The sequence below is a fragment of the Balaenoptera physalus genome (assembly GCF_965194825.1).
Source record: "Balaenoptera physalus genome assembly, chromosome: 4".
In the NCBI taxonomy this organism is placed as follows: domain Eukaryota; kingdom Metazoa; phylum Chordata; class Mammalia; order Artiodactyla; family Balaenopteridae; genus Balaenoptera; species Balaenoptera physalus.
In genome coordinates this window covers 6,901,300-6,921,150 of record NC_138891.1, presented here as the reverse complement: position 1 = coordinate 6,921,150, position 19,851 = coordinate 6,901,300, and the positions used below count along the sequence as shown (strand labels likewise).

At 37.4% G+C, this 19,851-nt stretch overlaps 1 protein-coding gene across 2 annotated transcripts in view; it reads left to right on the top strand.

Annotated features, from left to right (window-relative positions):
• The window catches only part of RAB5A (RAB5A, member RAS oncogene family), a 31,377-nt gene that overhangs the window by 8,879 nt on the left and 2,647 nt on the right, over positions 1 to 19,851 (top strand). The window contains exons 3-5 of one of the 2 annotated variants that reach the window (XM_082460802.1): positions 15,823 to 15,974; positions 16,282 to 16,404; positions 17,869 to 17,962. In XM_082460802.1, the coding sequence (XP_082316928.1) occupies positions 15,823 to 15,974; positions 16,282 to 16,404; positions 17,869 to 17,962 (369 nt within the window). The remainder of the gene's footprint in view (positions 1 to 15,822; positions 15,975 to 16,281; positions 16,405 to 17,868; positions 17,963 to 19,851) is intronic. The other variant, XM_082460803.1, reaches the window with a different exon arrangement.

Sequence of the window (19,851 nt, the reverse complement as noted above, 5' to 3'; positions counted from 1 at the left end):
GCCCTCTGGTGTTGCTGAAGTGTTCAAAGCTGTTTGGTAGAATGATTTTGCCAATTAGCTCTAACTATGGTGAACTACCTCTGTTGATTCACTAATTTGCTGCTTTTATTCTGCTATTATTGGGAAATAAGATTATCAAGCTTTTCTGAAATTCATTCACTCAACAAATTTACCAAGCTCCTAGCACTGTGCGTAATATTAGAAATCAAAGTTAACCTTTCCCCCTTTTGGGTCTTACACCATAGTAATCTGAGGTTACTTATATGCAGTCTTCCTTACGATGCATGCTGAATTAATTCATCATTTGGAGTCATCATTGAGAGCCTTTTGTTACCAGGCCTCTTGGTGGCAAATAGGGATGTATTAGAGGGAGAAAAGCAACAGGAGTAATTCCAGAGGCTTTTGATTTTTGATCATTGGCTATTTTGATGTAAACATGAACTGCAACTACCAAATTACTAAATTCCTCAAGATGAGAGTGAAGTCACATACTGGATTTTGAAAATAAGAAATAATCCTTAGTGTTTTACAAGTGTTGCAAAACAGTATTTGAGGGAAGTGCTGGTGAACAACATTCACCCTCTTTTCCAGGTAATGTAGATGAGGAAGGGTAACAGCAGGATGAGGAACCAGTCATTCGTGGTTTTTTAGCCTGTTTGCAAAGCTGAAGATAGCAGGCACTCTTTGGATTCAAAAAGAAGAGATACTGTGATGATATGGGACTGTAGTCACTCTAGTTATCAGACACCGTCAGCGTTTCTCAGTTAAAAAAATAGTTATTTAGGGACTTCAGTGGTTCAGTGGTTAGGACTCCTGCTTCCACTGCCAGCGGGTGCGGGTTCGATCCCTGGTTGGGGAATTAAGATCCCACATGCCATGTAGCACGGCCAAGAAATTAAAAAAAAAAAAAAAAAAAAAAGTTATTTATCCTCACATAGAAGGAGAGCCAGGAGGGGTTCCACTTAGTTGATATCAATTCTATTTGAGGTGTAACGTGAATGTATCTTGGACACATAGGGTACTTTAATATTAGAGGGCTTGAACTTGAATTTAGACAATCCTAACTTTCTCATCTATTGTATTCATAAGTAATTTGTAAATTTTAGAAAAATGTGACTTCAAGGAAATACGGGGTAATTTTAGGATAGCTTGTAAGGTAATTTTTAAGTTAGTTACATGTCATATGATGCAGTCATAGAACTTATACGGCATTCTCACAGTGTCATCTGGACCTTACCATAGCTATATGAGGAAATACTAATCTTATAGATGAGGAAACTGAGGCAACAAAAGTGATTTGCCTGAGGTTTTGCAACTAAGTGACAGCTGGGATTAAAGACAGATCTTTCTTCATTGCCACCTGTATTCTGGAATTGATAAAGTTTAGGGTCAGGATATGCATGACATAAGCATTCTGTTATAAAATGTGTGGTACTTGGCAGGTACGGAGCCCCTTATATATTGATTTATTGATATAAGGAAAACAATGTGAAAGTATTTTTTTTTTTTTTAAGGTTTCCTGACATCCTGAGAGGTAATGTCTTCCACTCAGGAGCACTTTTTTTTTTTTTTTAAATTGTATAACTATATATACATTTTTTTAAAATTTATTTATTGATTTATGGTTGTGTTGGGTCTTCGTATCTGTGCGAGGGCTTTCTCTAGTTGCGGCAAGCGGGGGCCACTCTTCATCGCGGTGCGCGGGCCTCTCACGATCGCGGCCTCTCTTGTTGCGGAGCACAGGCTCCAGACGCGCAGGCTCAGTAATTGTGGCTTACGGGCCCAGTTGCTCCGCGGCATGTGGGATCTTCCCAGACCAGGGCTCGAACCCGTGTCCCCTGCATTGGCAGGCAGACTCTCAACCACTGCGCCACCAGGGAAGCCCCAATGTGAAAGTATTTTTAAATAAAAATTCAAATCACTCATGTTCCAAAGTGAGCACCACTGTGTTCATTTTTATGCCATCCACATGTATCACATTTGTATTATTTCATTGATTTGTCCTTATAAGTCAAATCTCAAATGGTTGACATTGAAAAGTCTCCCTCCTATCTTCTACCCACTTAGTTCTTTTTCCCAGAGGTAGTGTTACTTTGTCCTTGCAAAGTTACTATTATATTTAAATCTGTGTATTTTCTCCTTTTTATGCAATTTGAAACATACCAGACCTACTGTAGTATACTTTTTATTTTTCACTTTAATACTGTCCCAGTTATCTACTGCTCAGAAACGAACCCAAAGCTTAGTCATTTAAAACAATTATTATCTCTTTTGTTTCTGGGGGTTGAGTGGGCTTAGGTGATTTTCTGATGTCATGGGTGGCAGTCAGTGCTGGGGCTAGAATCATCTCAACACATCTGGCAGCTCATTCTGGCTATTGGTTGGGACCTCAGCTGGGGCTGTCAGCCAGAACACCTGCATGTGGCCTTGCCACCTGGTTTGGGTTTCCTCACAGCATGATGGCTGGGTTCAAACATGAATATCCCCAAAATACCAGGCAGAGGCTGGGTAGCTTTTTATGACCTACCCCCCCAGAAGTTCACATAGATAGCGTCAATTATGTTCACATCACAGGCTTGTACAGATTTGAGGAAAGAATGTCAGTGTCATGTTGTAACAAGAATGTGTGTGAAATCTTCTGGCCATCTTGGAAAATACAATCTGATTTTTCATATCATTTTATGAAGAGCATCCTCATTTTTCTTGGCTGTATCAGCATTCCTTTGAATGGGTCACAATCAATACGCTTTATCAGTTCTAGTTTCAGATTTGCACATTGTTTTATATTTTGGGGCGTTAACAGCGCTGCATTGAATAATTTAATTCGTAGTCATTTCTCACATATTCCAAGTATTTCTGTAACATAAATTCCTCGAAGTTGATTGCTGTGTCTTAGGTTATATACTTTTGTAATTCTGATACATTTTTCCACACTGCCCTCCAACCAGCAATGCACAGAATGCCTGTTACCCTATTTTACTAACTCAAGGTAGTGTCATACTTACAGATCTTTGCCATGCTTATGTACATTGATCTCTGCATTTTTTAATGTATATTTTTCCCATAATAGGGGCGAGGTCAAGCATCTTTTCATATTTTTAGAGCCCATTATGTTTCCATTCTCTGTGAACTATTTATAACTTCATGATATTTTTATATAGAATCATTTATAATAGTCCTACTATTGTATTTTCATTTATTAATGATAATACTCAATATCTGTATTGTATTATATTGTATTCATACTAATTTTAGTAACTGACAGTCTCCTATTTTTTAACTATATCCTTATTGTTAGACATATAATGTTTGCATTTTTGTTTGCTGTTTTAGGTAATCATCTAATAGTGGATGTATTCTTGGAATTTTTTCTTCTCTGGACTTATTTCTGTAGGATCAATTTCTAGATGTGGTTACTGAACCAAAGTAATTTTATTTAATGATTATGGAATCAAAGGGATTCCAGTCTCTTCATCACTTTTTTCTTCCCTTAAAGATAGATATTTGCAATTTCTTTGAGCCTTGCTTGGCATAGATAATTATATTCTGGGATTACAGGTTTCCTGTAATTGTTACTCTGGGGCTTAGTCTTCTCTGTCTCTTCTGCCTTCTTTAGCTTGCCTTTTTCCAGTCTTATATTGTAAAATACTCAGATATCAGAACTTTTATTTTAAGCTCACTTAGTGGATAGGCTTATTGCTAAGCATTAAAAGAGTCACTTTCAAGGCCAGTAATTTTTTTAAAGTCTGATAGATTTCCTTGAGGCTTGGGAAGTATTAAGTGCTAGGTTCTTAAACCAAATGGAGAAGGGATATCACTAAGGAGAAGGGGGAAAGAGGCCTCCTTTGCAAAATAGCCAGGGCACAATCCTTGCACATTATCTTTGATTTTCTTTAGTTTGAAAATTATATGCCTGGGTGTAGAATTATCAGCATTTCTCTTTCTTGGTGTTCTCTGAGCTTCCTGGATCTGTAATTTGGTGTCTGACATTATTTTGGGGAAATTCTATATCTTTATTGCTTCACATATTCTATTCCTTTCTTCTCCTTCTGGTATTCCCGTTATGAATATAGTACACCTTTTGTACTTGTCCCACAGTCCTTGGATATTCTGTTCAGTGTTTTTCAGTCTTTATTCTCTTTATATTTCAGTTTTGAAGGTTACTATTGATAGACCTCAAGGTCTGAGGTTCTTTCCTCAGCCATGTCCAGTTATCTAGTAAGCCCATCAAAGGCATTCTTTATTTCTCTTGTGGTGTTTTTGACCTCTGGCAATTTTGGGGTGTTCTTAAGATTTCCATGTCTCTGCTGACATTGTCCATCTATTCTTGTTTTCTGTCTTTACCATTAGGGTCCTTAGCACATTAATCCTAGTTGTTTTAAATTCCCAGTCTGGTAACTCCAGCATCTCTGCTGTTCCTGGTTCTGATGCTTGCTCTGTCTCTTCAAACTGTGTTTTGCCTTTTAGTATGCCTTGTGATTTTTCTTGCTAGGTGGATATGATATAGTGGGTAAAAGCAAGTGCCATAAATAGGCCTTTAGTAGTGCAGTAAAGAGTTGTGTGTGTTGGGGGGGGACCATTCTGTAGTCCTGTGATTAGGTCTGTCTTTTAGTGAGCCTGTTTGTCTAAACAGTGAACTTCACAAGTGGTCATCAGTTTTTTTCTCCTCCCCCTTAGATGAGACAGGATGGCTAGAATGGGCTGGAATTAGAGATTTCCGTTCTCCCACATGGAAGGATAGAACTGGCTTGAGTTGGATATTTCTTCTCCCAAGCCAGTTAAGAGTCTGATAATACTCCAACAGGTTATTCTCGGATTAACTAGTTTCTCATGGGGACAGGCTTTGTTAAGAACATGGTAGTCTGGTTTATTTCAAAATGGTTCCTTTTCCTCTTACCTTGCCAGAGCAGGCAGGGATTTTTCTCTGTTATGTACTGTGAGAACCTGATCAAGTTCCTGGATGTAAAACTCACAGAAGTGTGGTGCCCCCCTCCTCCCCCATGGCTGGTGGGTTCCCCTGGAGTATTTAACTCAGATTTGTCCATACCTAACCTCCAGCGATTTGTCAGTTACAGTTTCCTACACCAGCACTGGTTTCCTCAGGTTTCTGCTCTTCTGTGTTGTGGTTTTCTGTATCCACCTGGCTTGTCTTTCCAACTTGGGGGACAACAGATTGCCCTGTGACCTCACTTCTTTTTAGATCTAAGAATAACTGTTGATTTTTCAGTTTATTTATTAGCTTTTCATTTGTCAGGATGGAGTGGTGACTTCTAAGTTCCTTGTATGCAGAACCAGAAGTCATCTTTGCTTGCACATTATAGGAATTTTTTAAAGTACTATTTAAACTATTTAACAAAGTATCTGTTGTCGATAAATGTCTTTCATGGACATATATCCCTTAAAGCTGAGTTAATTTCATTAACTTTTTCTCTTGATGTTTGTTGGGGAGCATTTGTCTGATACTAGCTAATAGCTTGTAACAACCTCTCCCCTTTCTCCCATTTCTTCACCTTTCCTCTTTGTGACGTGTGCCTTCATTCTGCTTCCCAATTTAGTATTTGGAACATGATTGTTATATAAAACCAGTCAGGTGAGTAAAGACTTTAAGGATTGTGCCCTTGGTGTGGTAACCACAGACTCTCAGCCTTGAAGGTTCAAATATTGGTTTTATCAGTTCATTCTAGGGTGATTGGGTTTGGGGTACTAACTTAATACTAACCAAGTTCAAACTCCTGCAACTAATTTTAAAACAGTGTACATTAATGTACTATCAGAAATATTAGTATGATAATGTTCAGCTAATGACACGTGACTAGCTTATGTCCTGGCTAGGAGATTCCCTTAGAAGAGTTGGGTGTCCTTTAAGAGTAACTGTCAAGCTATGATAGTAAAGGAAAAACACATTGACCTCTGTTACTCCTATATTATTTCTGAAAAAAATTGCATGAATTAGTCTTTTTAAAAGTATATCTTCCTCCTAAATAATGTTGGAGAAAAACTGATCCTCATTTTGCATGACTTCATGCAGACTTCCTTATGTATCATTAACATTTTCCAAGATTGCGTTCATTTGGGAACAATTATCTTTAGATGTTGCTTTAATGATTTTTGTTGTGATAAAATACACATAATAAAAATTTTACAGTTTTAACCATTTTAAGTGTGCAGTTTTATGGCATTAGGTATAGTCACATTGTTGTGCAAACTCATGTCCATCTTCAGAACTTTTTTATCTTGCCCAACTGAAACCCTATCCATTAAACAATAACTCCCTATTTCCCCACTCCGCCCCCCACCTGTGGCAAATACCATCCTACTTTCTGTCTCTGAATTTGACTACTCTAGGAACCTCACTCATATAAGAGAAATTATACGATAGTGTCCTTTTATGACTGGCTTTTCTCACTTAGCATGTCATCAAGGTTCATCCATCTTGTAAACGTGTCAAAATTTTCTTCCTTTTTAAGGCAGAATAATATTCCATTTTATGTATATACAACATTTTGCTTATTCTTTCAGCCTTCGATGGACTCCTGGGTCTCTTCCACCTTTTGGCTATTGTGAATAACGCTGCTGTGAACATTGGTGTACAAATATCTTTCACATCTTTTGGACATATATCTGGAAGTGGAATTGTTGGATCATATGGAAATTCTGTGTTTAGTATTTTTGAAGAACTTCTATACCGTTTTCCACAGTGGCTGCACCATTTTACATTCCCACCATCAGTGCACAAGGGTTTCAATTTCTCCATATCCTGGGAACTCTTTGTTTTCCGTTTTGATAATAGCTATTCTAATGGGTGTGAAGTGGTATCTCATTGTGGTATTGATTTGCGTTTTCCTATTAATTAGTGATGCTGAGGATCGTTTCATGTGCTTCTTGGCCATTTGTGTGTGTGTGTGTGTGTGTGTGTGTGTGTGTTTTTGCCATGCTGCACGGCTTGTGGGATCTTAGTTCCCTGACCAGGGATCGAACCTGGGCCCCAGCAGTTAAAGTGCCAAGTCTTAACCACTGGACCACCAGGGAATTCCCAGCCATTTATCTTTGGAGAAATGTTTATTAAAGTCCTTTGTCCATTTTTTTAATTGGGTAGTTTGGGTTTTTGTGTTGCTAAGTTGTAGGAGTTTTGTATATATTCTGGATATCAGTCCTTATCAGATGCTTACTGGTCTTTGAGTTCAATATGATGAGTATTTATATAAATCATCTCATAAGTTGGATTTACTTTGGGAATATGGCCATCTTTTTATTTTTTATTTTTTGGTTGATTAATTTATGGCATATTTATTTTTGAACTTTTGAATTTTATTTTATTTATTTTTTTATAGAGCAGGTTCTTATTAGTTATCCATTTTATACATATTAGTGTATATATGTCAGTCCCAATCTCCCAATTCATTACACCACCATGACCCCCCGCACCACTTTTCCCCCTTGTTGTCCATACGTTTGTTCTCTACATCTGTGTCTCTATTTCTGCCCTGCAAACCGGTTCATCTGTACCATTTTTCTAGGTTCCACATACATGCGTTAATATACGATATTTGTTTTTCTCTTTCTGACTTACTTCACTCTGTATGACAGTCTCTAGATCTGTCCACGTCTCTACAAATGACCCAATTTCATCCCTTTTTATGGCTGAGTAATATTCCATTGTATGTATATACCACATCTTTATCCATTTGTCTGTCAGTGGGCATTTAGGTTGCTTCCATGACCTGGCTATTGTAAATAGTACTGCAATGAACATTGGGGTGCATGTGTCTTTTTTTTTAAAAAAAAAAATCTTTATTGGAGTATAATTGCTTTACAATGGTGTGTTAGTTTCTGCTTTATAACAAAGTGAATCAGCTATACATATACATATATCCCCATATGTCTTCCCACTTGCGTCTCCCACCCTCCCTATCCCACCCCTCTAGGTGGTCACAAAGCACCAAGCTGATCTCCCTGTGCTATGCGGCTGCTTCCCACTAGCTATCGGTTTCACGTTTGGTAGTGTATATATGTACGTGCCACTCTCTCACTTTGTCACAGCTTACCCTTTCCCCTCCCCGTGTCCTCAAGTCCATTCTCTAGTAGGTCTGCGTCTTTATTCCTGTACTGCCCCTAGGTTCTTCATGACCTTTCTTGTGTTTTTTTTGGATTCCATAAATATGTGTTAGCATACGGTATTTGTTTTTCTCTTTCTGACTTCACTCTGTATGACAGACTCTAGGTCCATCCACCTCACTACAAATAACTCAATTTCATTTCTTTTTATGGCTGAGTAATATTCCATTGTATATATGTGCCACATCTTCTTTATCCATTCATCTGTCGATGGACATTTAGGTTGCTTCCATGTCCTGGCTATTGTAAATAGAGCTGCAGTGAACATTGTGGTACATGACTCTTTTTGAATTATGGTTTTCTCAGGGTATATGCCCAGTAGTGGGATTGCTGGGTCATATGGTAATTCTATTTTTAGTTTTTTAAGGAACCTCCATACTGTTCTCCATAGTGGCTGTATCAATTTACATTCCCACCAACAGTGCAAGAAGATTCCCTTTTCTCCACACCCTCTCCAGCATTTGTTGTTTGTAGATTTTCTGATGGTGCCCATTCTAACTGGTGTGAGGTGATACCTCATTGTAGTTTTGATTTGCATTTCTCTAATAATTAGTGATGTTGAGTAGCTTTTCATGTGCTTCTTGGCCATCTGTATGGCCATCTTTTTTTTTTTTTTTTTTAAATTTTTTTTTTTTTAATTTATTATTTATTTATTTATTTATTTATGGCTGTGTTGGGTCTTCGTTTCTGTGCAAGGGCCTTCTCCAGTTGCGGCAAGTGGGGGCCACCCTCCATCGCGGTGCGCGGGCCTCCCACTATTGCGGCCTCTCTTGTTGTGGAGCACAGGCTCCAGACGCGCAGGCTCAGCAATCGTGGCTCACGGGCCCAGTCGCTCCGCGGCACGCGGGATCCTCCCAGACCAGGGCTCAAACCCGTGTCCCCCGCACTCGCAGGCAGACTCCCAACCACTGCGCCACCAGGGAAGCCCCTGTATGGCCATCTTTTATATATGATCTCTATATTAAATTTTTACTTTGTTGCCAGGCTTTTGGAGTGTTTTCTGTTTGGGCTTAATCACTGTGTACGCTTTCCTTTCTGCCCCAATCTATTTTTATCCCCTTTCTTACCTTCCTCCTTGTGTTAGTTGAACTTAACTTCCAAGAATATGTGGTCTTGGGCTTCCCTGGTGGCGCAGTGGTTGAGAGTCTGCCTGCCAGTGCAGGGGACGCGGGTTTGGGCCCTGGTCTGGGAGGATCCCACATGCCGCGGAGCAACTAGGCCCGTGAGCCACAACTATTGAGCCTGCGCGTCTGGAGCCTGTGCTCCGCAACAAGAGAGGCCGCGATAGTGAGAGGCCCGCGCACCGCGATGAAGAGTGGCCCCCGCTTGCCGCAACTGGAGAGAGCCCTCTCACAGAAACGAAGACCCAACACAGCCAAAAATAAAATAAATAAAATTAAAAAAAAAACCAAACTGCTAAAAAAAAAAAAATTAAAAAAAAAATAAAAAAAAAAAAAAAAAAAAAAAGAATATGTGGTCTTCATCTTCTTTGCTGCCATGGTCTGCTGGGTACTCTCTTCTATACAAATACACAATTGAAAATAAAAAATGGCCTCAGCTTTTATTTTGGCTGTTGTTGGCTTTTAGACCATCCATACATTCTTTTTTTAAAGATTTATCATTTATTTATTATTTATTTATTTTATTTATTCTTGGCTGCTTTGGGTCTTAGTTGCGGCATGCAGGATCTTTCATTGCGGCTTGCAGGCTCTTCATTGTGGCGCGTGGGCTTCTCTAGCTGCAGCGCACGGGTTCCAGAGCGCGTGAGCCCTGTAGTTTGCGACACACGTGCTCTCTTGAGGCGCGTGAGCTCAGTAGTTGTGGTGCGCGGGCTTAGTTGCCCTGCGGCATGTGGGATCTTAGTTCCCTTACCAAGGATCGAACCCACCTACCCTGCATTGTAAGGTGGATTCTTACCACTGCACCACCAGGGAAGTCCCATAGACCAGGGGTCCCCAACCCCTGGGCTGCAAACCGGTAACGGTCCGTGACCTGTTAGGAACCGAGCCGCACAGCAGGAGGTGAGCGGCGGGCAAGCAAGCGAAGCTTCATCTGCTGCTCCCCGTCGTTCCCCATGGCTCGCATTACCTCCTGAACCCGTCTCCCCCAATCTGTGGAAAAATTGTCTTCCATGAAACTGGTCCCCGGAGCCAAAATGGTTGGGGACCACTGCCATAGACCATCCATATATCCTTGTCTGTGTCCGATTTTATCATCTGAAGTCAGTGCTCATCTGTCTGATAAAATTCATTATATTGTATTATAATACTACTGCCACTGATACTCATTTTCCCAGCAAACCAATTTCTGCCTTCACAGATAACTTTGATACCTTGTTCTTGATGCCACTTGGTCAGTTTCTGCCATCTTTCTCCCTGAAGTTTGATCCAGATCCATCAAACTCAACCATTGAATTACTTGGCTCTAAAAACCTTTGCTTCCCCTACACATCGCTTCCAAACAACCTCTAACTTGGATTTTATGATCACAAGCCCCTGATCAGCATCTGAGATGTTGAACAAGGCTCTTCCCCTCTCTAACAACTATATCCTTTCAATTTTAATAGGGCATCAAATCCACCACTTCCGTGCAAGTTTTATGTAAGGGAGAACATAGTCATGGAAAAAAAAATTATATATATAATATGTGTGTGTGTATGTATGTATGTGGGGTTTTTGGGGGTTTTTTTACTTTTTGGCAACTAAGAGGTCATTTTATTAGTATTTTAAATTTAGTTGCTTCTTAATACTTAACCAAGGCATCAGTGCCTTTTCACTTATACATTAGGTTATTTCTTATTATTAAATACAAAAATACTTTGAACTTAAAGGTGTGTTCTCCCTACGCTTCTGCTCCCATATCATCTTTTAGAGATTCCATGAGATATTAGGTTAACATATAGAGTTTTCATGGCTTTGCCACATGTTGGCAAAATTATTTCAAAACAGTTATACAGTATCTCCAGCAGAGCATGAGTTTCTGCTACACTCTTTTATTTTCATTTTTTAATTTTGCTAAGTTAAGGGATAATACTTAACTATTTTTGCTGTGAGGATGATTTCATTGATTACTAGTGGTGTTGATTTTTTTCTGTGTTACATGCCTTTTGTGGATTTTCTTACACATTTATCTTTGATGCTTTTGGAGTTATCTTAAGATTTATATGAGCTTTCTACATATTAAAAATTAATCTCATAACATCCACTATAGAAATTTTTCTAAATGGGTTTGTCCCTGTGTTTTGAGTGTAGGATACATGTTTTACAAACCTGAAGTCTTTAATTTTTATATAATCAAACCTGATAGTCTTATAGGATTTTTGGTCAGTTCTAATAAAGTAATTCTTTCCTATCAAATTTGATAAAATAATAAGTTGAGGGTTGGGGTGATATTGGTTCCTTGGTTTTTCCTTTTTTCCCTTCTGTTTAGTTCATGTAGAATCATTTTAGGTGTTAGTTTAAACATTTTTTTATGAGTTGTTAACCTTTGGGTAATGCTATTGATTTTGGATGTTCTTTCCCTTGCCCAGTGTATTGCAGTGTCTCCTCCTTGCTTACTGTTTATCAAGGTCTTACACATTATAGGCCTTTGGTGTTTGCAGATTTAACATTTACAGTTTCACCAACTCTCAGCTGACCCCAAGGTCTGACATTCAGTAATTTGTAGTTTTGCTGAGACTGAAGTGTTACTTGCTTGCTGCCAAGCTTGCAAATAGGAACTGATCATGGAAGCCCAAAGAGGGAGCCTATTAGACAGGCCAGCACCTGCATCTCAACGCAGCTTTGTTTTTCTTTACTTGTCGTCGCGTACACAGTAACTCTCGAAGTGATAAAAGCTGTTTCTTTGTGAAATATGGGCCCGAAAAGAAAACCAACTGCTAGTGCTGGTGATGGAAGTGAAGAGAAAATGAAGAGGTCTAAGAAAGTGATGGTTCTTAGCCAGAAAATAGACGTTTTGGATAAATTAAAGTGGTTTTGCAGATTCAGGTAAGTTGGTGGTTGGTTAATGTTGTTACAGTATTTATGTAGTAGTTTATATTTTGAGTGCTAGAATTTATTTTTACAGCTTTGTAAATGACTAGTAATGTACTTTTAGAAGCATCGAGGATTTGAAGATGTCAGCTATACTTCGCTGACTTTTATGGGGGAAGTTAAATACTTTGGTAGTATTTGAAAACTTGAGAACTTTGGGAAATCTTGATGGTCTTTGTGGTATATAATGTTTATAATACTGGGTTATCCTATTCCCATAATATTTCTGCCCTTGTGGCACTACAGCACTTCTAAGTAGTTCTAATGTGTTTTTGATTGTACCCTAAAACTCATTCCACTGGCCTCTAATATTGGTCTTTTTTCTCCTCCCCCCCCCAATTATGCTCTTTTTATCATATCACATTAACAGTATGGTGTTACCCAGGTAAAAAGATCTTGTTGGTACTTTGAGATTGTGTTTGTTACATAATAACTTGAGTAGAGAGAGGCCTTTTGAAATACCTATTTTTTCCCATTTGGGAACTGTATCTAGTCAAAATAGCCCCCAAATAGTTGTACATATCTTTCATGGACTTCAGCAAACTTTTTGGACATTTATATGAACTGAGATTTATTTTAGATATTGAATATGGACAAGAATAGCTAGTTTCTCAAGGAACTTCCCAGTCTAGGAGAAGATAATGTAAACCAGTGATTATAAAGTGTGAAACATGTTCTTGCATAGGGAACTCTGGAAGCATAAAGGTAGGACCTGCTTAAAAGGGTGTGATGAAGGATGGCTTCTGAGAGGAGTTGAGTGAATTGATTGTTCTTGTTCTTTGTTAATTTGATAGGGATCCAGTCTCCTCCCAGCATAACACTGAAATCTGGTCACTGCCTGTGTATTGTAAGGCTGTTTCTTTGATCTGTTCCAGCCAATTTAAAGAATTTACTATCTGCTTTATTTTAGCTGACGCCTTTGGATTTTCATTTCAGTCTCCTTGCCTCTTCCAAATAATGTCTCTTTCCAATAATTTATTACTTTAATTATTATAAGAATATCTGAAGTGATATTACATAATCGTTATGGTGGACATTCTCTTCTTGTTTCTAGGTTTAGAGAGATTGCCTAAGAGCTTTGTGCAAAATGCAGGTTTCAGGCTTAAGGATAGAATGGACACTTGATACATTTTTCTTTTAATTTATTTTATTTATTTATTATTTTTGGCTGTGTTGGGTCTTCGTTGCTGCACGTGGGCTTTCTCTATTTGCAGCGAGTGGGGGCTACTCTTCGTTGTGGTGTGCAGGCTTCTCATTGCAGTGGCTTCTCTCGCTGTGGAGCACAGGCTCTAGGCGGGCGGGCTTCAGTTGTTGTGGCTCGCGGGCTCCAGAGCGCAGGCTCAGTAGTTGTGGCGCATGGGCTTAGTTGCTCCGCGGCATGTGGGGTCTTCCCGGACCAGGGCTAGAACCCGTGTCCCCAGCATTGGCAGGCGGATTCTTAACCACTGTGCCACCAGGGAAGCCCGACACTTGATAAATTTTAAGGAAGAATTCTGTGTGTATATTAGGAATATTGACTCAAATGCCCTTTTGTAATTTATTTAAATAATGCATGATTTTTCTTTTTTAGCCTACTGGTGTAATAGCTTTATATTTCTGAAAGAAGTGGTCATTGGCTGTTATTCTTTTAATATATTGGTTGGAATTTCTTTTCCTGTATCTTGTCACTTTTGTACGTGCCTTTATAAAAAAGAATTGGTATCCTTTTGTGACATCTTTAACTGGTTTGAGAATCAGATTATATTTCCTTTAAGGCAGCATAATTAATAGTTCTTTCCCTAAGCCTAGAATTGACTTATGGAAGTGTAAATGAATCTTTTTGCTACCAGTGTACTTTGTGGTTATGGAACAGAGAAAACAAAGTTTGAATGCAAATTATAATCCAGTTTTTTTCAAGTTGCATCAAACTATACTTGAGAAAGGGATTATATTTTGTGATCCATTCCTTACCTTTTATCCCCTTTTGTTAAAAAAGGAGTTCTGTCTTAGGGCTTAATTTTAAGTGTTTAAAAATACTGATTCTGCATGAGAACTTTTCGTGACTGGGAAAAAGTGACATAGTACTTTCTTGGTATCCTTTATCATAAATACAGGATTTTTTAAAATGGATATTTTTGCTAATTTTGGATGGTAAAAGAAGTTTGAATTGGAGTATATTTTAAATATGACTAGCCAATTGTGAGAATTCACAGAACCCTTAATAGAATTAACTCAAAATAAAGAAATTTCCAATCATGAAGGTTGCAAAATTGAGAAGATTATAGTTTGTTGATACCAAAGCCAGTACAGCAGTCAGTTGACCTAATAAAAATAGCACAGAAGATAAATGTTATGTCTAGTATGAAAGAGATGTAAATCAAATTAGACTTGGTTTATTCAGCACGTTGGTATTAACTAGTAAATCTCTTAAGATTGACATCGCTCGTAAACTGCTACAATTTACAGGATTGGATCATAATTCTCTTGCATGGGAGGACAGAGTTTTTGAAAACTTTATAGCTTAATTCTATGCCAGTTTCAGAGGAGTTGAATACACCTTGAGCTGAAAGAAAAAGGAAGGAGCATACCAACTAATATTGAGTGATAGAGCAGCAGGGTTTAACTACTAAAGTTAATGAAGGAAAGGAACTGTAAGGTGTGCTTACTGTTGGCCAGCATGCTGGGGAAAATGGCTGTGTGTAGTTCTTTGGTGCAGCTAACAACATTTAAAAACTTACTCTAAGAGTTATATTTTAAAGTTCAATTCACTTGATTATAATGTACCTCTTGTAAATCAATTTCTTATTTTCAGAAGTATCCATGTGGTGTCTTTCCTGATGTTTATTCTTAGAGCCAAGAGAATCATACTTATAATAGACATTTTACTTCATATTGTTCTCAGGAAGCAATTGAGAAAATAAATGATACAGTAATTCTTTGCAAGATGTGACAGCAATCTCTTAATTTTAAAAGAAGGAATATCATTATAAAATGCTACTTTCTTATTAAGATTAAAATCTCAGAAAAGAACAGATGGAAAAAGTACAAATCACAAAATCCATAAGGCAAGGAATGAAAGCTAGGAGTTAATATTGAATCTCTATTAAACATTAAACACTAAACATAAACACATTAAACATTAACACTTAATTAAAATTAAGTCTAGGTTGAGGTAATAACGATTACAAAAATTAGTGTCGATGTTTTGATGGAATAATATAAAAAATATATTGGTTAGTGGTAATGGACTGGGACTAAATTCCCAGATTATGCCAGTTAAACCCAGGAGAATGGAGCAAGAGGTATGCTGTTGTCAGTACAGATGGTAGTTATAGGTATGCTGATCCACCTTCCCCCCGTTTTTTCAAGAATATCAGTATATATATTTCTTAAATCATGTGACAATTTAAAGTTTTTAAATACACAATTTGTAAAACAATTTAAGAACTTTAAAAAACTTATTTAATATTACAACACACTTTTTAAGAATGTAGGAAACACTTTCAAGCTGTGATTTTACTATGAAGGTTTTATATGTAAGCATATATTTATCTAGCTTTGAAGCATAGATCTTACAGGTATTTAAAGCCACTATTAACTGTGGGTACGCAGTATATCAGGTTTCTAGGTGTTTTCTGTAGTATTAAAATATTAGTAGGAAAATGATAAACTTATTGCAGACATTTTCTTCTTTCAGCTGCTTTTCTAACCCAAACGGTGTGTCTTGATGACACAACAGTAAAGTTTGAAATATGGGATACAGCCGGTCAAGAACGATACCATAGCCTAGCACCAATGTACTACAGAGGAGCACAGGCAGCCATAGTTGTATACGATATCACAAACGAGGTAAGTGGAAGTGCATTCTACAGTGAAACTTGTTTGAATATCCGTTTTTGGTATTCAGAATTTCAATTATAGAAAAGGTTTTTTCTTAATCTTTTTTTGTTAGCCAAGCATGACATTTCTGCCAAAGCTTTTATGAAATAGAGAGGCTGATTTTAAAAAATAAGATGCAGTTGTCTCAGCTACTACAGTAGTACTAAGAATTGCTTTCCAGGAGTCACACTGGACAGTCTTTAAAGCCTCGCCTCACAGACACGCTCCCTAGCCATTCTTTGAGCCTGTGCCGAATAGCTGTTTCTTTGTTTCCCAGGAGTCCTTTGCCAGAGCCAAAAACTGGGTTAAAGAGCTTCAGAGGCAGGCCAGCCCTAACATTGTTATAGCTTTGTCAGGAAACAAGGCTGACCTCGCAAATAAAAGAGCTGTCGATTTCCAGGTATGTTGAATTTAACTTTCACTTGGAGGCGCTTATTTTTCTTCTGTACCCACACTTGAATTACAGTTACAATTTTAAAACGTTGCAAATGATAGAAAATTTTTAGACAGATGTGTACTATGTAATAAAATCTCATGATAAACTTGAACTTTTAAATATCTTTATTTAATTGTAATATATAAGTTGATTCAAAGATTTTGTTGACCTAAACAATTACAAAAGAAGTAATTGTTCACAAACAGTGTGGAAATATATAAAGCAAAAGGTGATTGCCTCCTACCCTAATCCCTCCAACCCCACGTATACTTTAGTATCCTTCCTAACTTTTTGTATCTACCTGTATATATATCACCACACATATACATACCTACATACACACATACATATATGTGGTGGTTCTTAAAAGGGCCTTCAAAAATAAAAGCTTTAAAAAATCCAGTGTGTATGTTATCTAATATAGCTAATTAAGAGTGTTCCCAGCTGCAAAATAAAGTACAGTCATTTAAAATAAAGCAATGTCTCTAGTTAGACATTTTAAAACTTGCCCTCCTCTGGCTCTTCAGCTTCTCTACCAGAGAAGTTTGGTTGTGGCCATTATATGTATAATATCAGTGATGGGTTAATGTTCTTTTTTGATGATGGAGTACACGTACTGGGAGAAAGGGCACTAATATTTCTTGCACCATTAGCTAGTAAACTGAGCATCTACACATGTGGTTTCATTTAATTCTGGTGACAACCATGTGAGGTATAGTATCTATTACTCTTTCTAAGATAGGTACCTCCTCAGCATAGAGAGGCAGATAGCGCACTTACATTATAGTCACAAGTGGCCCTGTCACATAACATTTCAAAGGAACCTCATTTTTTTTCTTTATCAAATTGGAATGATAATTTGTTGTTCTTCACAACAGCTGTGAGGATCAAAGGCGATAATACACGTAAACTGTAAAGCATGACAACGTAAAGTAGTAATAGAATTTTCAGAGGAATGATTCATGACATATTCAAAATTAAAATGTTGCGTGTAGAAGTCATTCAGAATTAAATACAAGGGTACCATTTAGTGGTTGAAGCCAGTGTTAAATATTTGGTTTCCCTTTACCTTCCTTGCAAATAACGAGCATAGGTAAAATTGCCATAAAGATCAAAGAGAGTTTTATATTCAGGATTGTCGTCTCTCTCTCCGAAACTCGTCATCTGAAAGTAGATTTAACGTGAGACCAGATAAAGTAGGATGGGATAGTGCAAGAAGTTAAGGCAAAAGGGAAATTATAAACTACGCAGTACTCTTACCCTTGTTTTACTTTTAACTATAAATAATTGCTTATTATACAGTTGTTGGTTATAGGTGATCAAGTTGGAGTAGTAATAAGGAAGCCTCTTTTTTTCTATAACAAAAATAAGGCAGGTATAGTAATAGTGTGTGCAAAGGATATATCTCAATTTTTGTTCTATAAACAGGAAGCACAGTCCTATGCAGATGACAACAGTTTATTATTTATGGAGACATCAGCTAAAACATCAATGAATGTAAATGAAATATTCATGGCAATAGGTAAGATTAACTTTTTTGCAAACAGTAAAAATATAGGTAGAACAAGTTACACTGGGGGCATATTTGGCTTGACTGTCTTTTTTTTAATTCTTGGAATTTTGTTTTGTTTTGTTTTTAATGATTATACTACTATCCTAGATTTCTTTCAGAAGCATTACTTTGTTAGGCATATTGTTAAATTTGAAAAATTATTACCCATTAGGTTGCAGTGCTTTCAGTTTAGTTAAGTTTCTTCTAGGTGAGTGGAAAGCCTGAACTTGGAGCTGATAGTTCAAGCAGATAGATTTTCTAAAGATTTCACTGAAAATTTCGGATAAATACATGTTTTTCTATTAGATTATAGTTTTTATATAAAAGGAAGATAAACTCAGTAATGTTTTTCAATGCAACATATAGGCATGATGAGATTTGTTTCTTACTGATGAATAGCTATTTTCATCTCTCCTTTGCTCTGAACACTATTTTTGTTTATTTTTCAAGTTCTTTTTAAATCATTGATTACTGACAGCTATAACACAGACAAGTACATTGTACATACAGATTTAACAAATTGTTTTAACGCAAATACTGTAATGGAGAAAGTTTCAAAGCACTGAGGCACAGAGAGAGCAAGGGAAAGCAAAACAATATCCAGGCTTTCTATTGCCTCCATGGTCATTTGATCCTACACTGGGCTCTTACCCTTCCCCTAAGTACTTTTAACTAATAATGATTGCTGTTGCACAGTTGTTGATTATAGGTAATGAAGTTGAAGCCTCCTTTTTTCTATAACAACAATTAAAATATTTTTATTGACCCTAGCCGCCTCCTAGTAGTTTTCAGGTGCAGATCCCACGGGAGGCGTCTACTGTGGTGGCTCTCACAGTCTGCTGCGTCCACACTGTCCGTGTGCCAAGCGCTCATCTCATCCCACAACACCTTTTATTATACAGCAGTGATTATTAACTGGGGTGTCCACATCCTTGGTCCCAAATAAGTATTCTTTTATACTGAAGTCATACAAATTAACCAGTTAACAGCTGATTCGGAGGCTAAAGAAAACCCAATAAGAGCTGCAGGTACTGTCATGTTATCTTTCACTAGATGAGAGAGTTTAGTGGTGGCTTCATTTAGGGAAAAACTTGCCTGTGTACTGTGTAAAATATTTTCCTGAGAAACTCAGGCTTGCATTTTATTAGGGAAATACTAGCATAGTTGTGAAGGATTATGAGACAATATATAGTTGTTGTTTTTTTTTAATAAATGGGACAGATCACACCCACAACCACATCTGAAAAGTTAGGAAACAAGGAGATAATAGGGCCCTCAAATCAGGCTGAACTTTTAAACCTTTCTGATGCTATTAAGACTCCACCAGATGGGCTTTATTTAATTTGTACCTTTTATTTAGACTTGCTAATAAGGTTATTTCTTTCGATCAGAAAGTAGCCTACGTATTAGAGCTTTCATTTGCTTTTCTAAAATTAGAATGTTTCTTTCCTTGAAAGAAACTGCAAGTGTAAATTGAGTTGTAACCTCTCCATTAGTAACTTAAATAAATCACACAGTGAACTCATATTTGTACTTTTGATGGGTTCCCAAGTAGAGTACACTTGTTTAGTGGGAGAGTCTACAATAAATTTATCATCTGCTTTTAATTTGATATGGTCTTCAGTGGCTTTTTTCATTGCACATCTTCCTTAACTTGATTCAGGATTTTTAGCTTCTCACAGTCCTAATCAATTCAGGGTCAGGTTGGTAAGCTGCAATTATTTATATACAAAGCAGATAGTACCAGCTTCGCTTTGGGTAGCACTCACTAAGATAGGAGACAGGAGACTACTTCTTTTGAGACCCCCTGAAGATATGTTTTAGTTCATCTTCACACAATAAAAATTAACCAATACAAG